Here is a 2,738-nt window from a genome sequence, read left to right as displayed (position 1 = left end):
AACCTTTTTCTTGAAATGCATTGTGTATTTTTAAAACCTTAATAAAATCCTCCCTTACACCATTTTCATGATTTTGCCCTTTTCAAAGTTTAAAAAAAGCACATAGCTTCCCACAACTTCTCCCCCCTCCGAAATTCCTCCTTGGGTTCATAAGTTCATATTAAGGTCACTGGCTGTACAGGGAGGGGAGGGGAGGTGTACAAACAGGTGTCCAGAACAGATGGCTTTTATGACCCTCATCAATCAAATTTTTTGAGACAAGCAGCCCTGGATCCTTGTGTGTGTGTGGAGGCTCTTCTGTGCTCAAATCGTGACTAAGCAACTGAAGTTTAAATAAAAGAGAAAGTTGAGAGTCTCGCACACAAACAACATGCATTTTAACCAATGAACAAATATATACAAACTTATGTTTTGAATTAGAAAATTATAGATTTTATTTCTTGAAAGTTACACAACACACACAGAGACACACAAACACACACACAGATAACAGAGTTTTCATTCCCACTTTTGGAGCACACTGCAGTGACTCAGTGTCTTATATTTTGCCCCATTGAAAGGTGACTGCACCAATGTCTGAATTAAAGTACTGGCACAGTTTATCCCTGAGCTGTTTGGCATGTGTAGTACTGTTGGTTGTGTGTGGCAGAGAGGCCTGCTGTAGGCCGGGGTCTTGATCTAGTCCTTCCTGGTCGATTGCTGCCATGTATGCTTCACAGCACTCTGTACGCAGAAAGTTGTGCAGAGCACAGCAAGCCAACACAATGTCCTCAACTTTGACACTGTTTTGAATATTAATGGTAGTTAGAAAAACTCTAAAGCGATTTGCCAGGATGCCAAATGCATTTTCAACCACCCTCCGAGCTCGCGAAAGCCTGTAGTTGAATATGCGTTGCTCAACAGATAGCCTGCGGTTCGGATATGGCTTCATGAGGTATTCCTTCAAGGGAAATGCCTCATCTGCCACAATGCAGTAAGGGGCCAGCTGGTCAGATTCAGGAAGTGGTGCAGGTGCAGGTATGTTCGATGTTCTTTTCTCTAAAGCATCCTGTAAAGAGCATCCACCAAACACTCCACCATCTGAAACACGCCCATTGCAGCCCACATCAACATAAAGGAATCTGTAATTGCTGTCAACCAGTGCCATTAGAACAATGGAAAATGTACGCTTGTAATTGTAAAATGTCGATCCACTTCCTGGTGGGGGACAAATGTTGATGTGTTTCCCATCCAGAGCACCCAGGCAGTTTGGGAAGTTCCACTGAGCCTGGAATCCAATGGCAACTCGCTGCCACTCTTCCACTGTGTCTGGGCACTGAAAAACAGTAAGATAATATATTTTTTTATTTTTTATTTGTCAGACCCTTTATAAATCGTAGTCATTTTTGGATGTTACACTGTCCGAATGTGTACAAACCTTCAGGTATTTCTCTTTTAAGACCTGGTAGATTGCTGCACAGGTTTCAGGAACGAATTGCTGAATCGTAGACATTCCCACTCGGAACTGGTAAGAAAGGCTCTTGAAGCTTTCTCCTGCAAAGAATACTATCACATAACTCCATTAACAATTTTCCACACATTTTCGAGAATCAATCATCAAGAACAAAGAAATTTTAATGTATTATCATATTATTATATTTTATATGCTGTATCTGGTCAGGTAGGCTACAATTGCCATCCGAAATAATCTATTTAATTTCACTATTATATAGCTTAATAATACACCAAAATGTACACAACGGAAAAGGTGTTGTACTGCAATGTTAAAACAAAGAATAACCTTTAGCTTGCTTACCTGTTGCCAGGAACCGTAGTGTTATCATCAGACGTTCCCCAACTGAGATACAATCCCGGTAGTTCGTGTTTTTCCTCTGTATAATTGGAGTGATAAGTTCCTTTAAAGTGATAAATTGAGTCGGAGAAAGCCGTGCAAAATTTTTAAAATCGGAGGTTTCATCTAGTTCCAGCTCTCTACACAGGTTCGGGAAAGCCCCATGAGCCTGTTTCTGGAGAAGCCATGGTTTCACCCATTTAGTGCGCTTTCTGCGTATTTTTTGTGTCCGATCCTTTCTTTCCTTTTCCACAAGCAAAATACCAAGGGCTGACAACGCCAGTGCCATTTGCAACTTGTCAGACATTTCCGAAATATCACAAATCAGTCTGTGGATAGCGAGACTCTGATTTGCTTTATCTTTGTATATGTTTTGTATCCCTGTAGCTTCTTCCGGTTTCCCACTTTGAGTAACTACTGCCAAGACTACTGCCACCTGCTGGTACGGAAAGGTATTTCCTACGCAGGCCCAGAACGGACGTGCTAGTTGGCCATCAGGTGTCGAGAATCGACTTGGTGTGTCAGGGCAAATCTGGACACAGACACTGCCGACGTGAGGCGATCCTGCAGTCTGTTTTCGTTGCCACTAGTTCGTCTGCGTCGGCTTTGTTCCTGGCTTAACACATTGACTTTCCAACATGGAGTAACAACACTCTTGACTTTGTTTAGACCACCCAGTGAGGAGCTGACAATGCCCTCCCCCTTCCCCACCTTGGTGCCTCAGACCACATCACTGTTGTGCTAATGCCTGCATACAGACCGCTAATTAAAGTCGACAAACCAGTTCACAAACAAATACAAGTGTGGCGGAAGGGTCGTCAGAGGCTTTTCAAGACTCAGTTTTGAAACCACTGACTGGAAAATATTTAAGCAGGCTTCCACATACAATAACACCACAGACCCCCAA

General features: G+C 42.6%; 1 protein-coding gene across 1 annotated transcript; it reads right to left on the bottom strand.

The window, feature by feature from the left end:
• Positions 1-301: 301 nt before the first annotated feature.
• LOC132155590 (uncharacterized) lies at positions 302-2,435 on the bottom strand. The gene is made up of 3 exons (XM_059564344.1): positions 1,796-2,435; positions 1,418-1,533; positions 302-1,315 (listed from the first exon to the last, which is right to left on the bottom strand). Exons 1-3 carry the CDS (start codon positions 2,136-2,138, stop codon positions 539-541), a joined length of 1,236 nt encoding a protein of 411 aa, XP_059420327.1. The 5' UTR covers positions 2,139-2,435; the 3' UTR covers positions 302-538.
• Positions 2,436-2,738: the final 303 nt, after the last annotated feature.

Source organism: Carassius carassius, chromosome 13, assembly GCF_963082965.1.
Source record: "Carassius carassius chromosome 13, fCarCar2.1, whole genome shotgun sequence".
NCBI classification, from domain to species: Eukaryota; Metazoa; Chordata; class Actinopteri; order Cypriniformes; family Cyprinidae; genus Carassius; species Carassius carassius.
This window is presented reverse-complemented; position numbering and strand designations above follow the sequence as displayed.

Excerpts from the sequence above, each read along its gene's own strand:
- LOC132155590 (XM_059564344.1), bottom strand. The coding sequence starts at position 2,138 with ATGTCTGACAAGTTGCAAATGGCACTGGCGTTGTCAGCCCTTGGTATT. Across the intron at positions 1,534-1,795 it reads ACTACGGTTCCTGGCAACAG|GAGAAAGCTTCAAGAGCCTT; the intron begins GTAAGCAAGCTA and ends TATTCTTTGCAG. Across the intron at positions 1,316-1,417 it reads TAAAAGAGAAATACCTGAAG|TGCCCAGACACAGTGGAAGA; the intron begins GTTTGTACACAT and ends ACTGTTTTTCAG.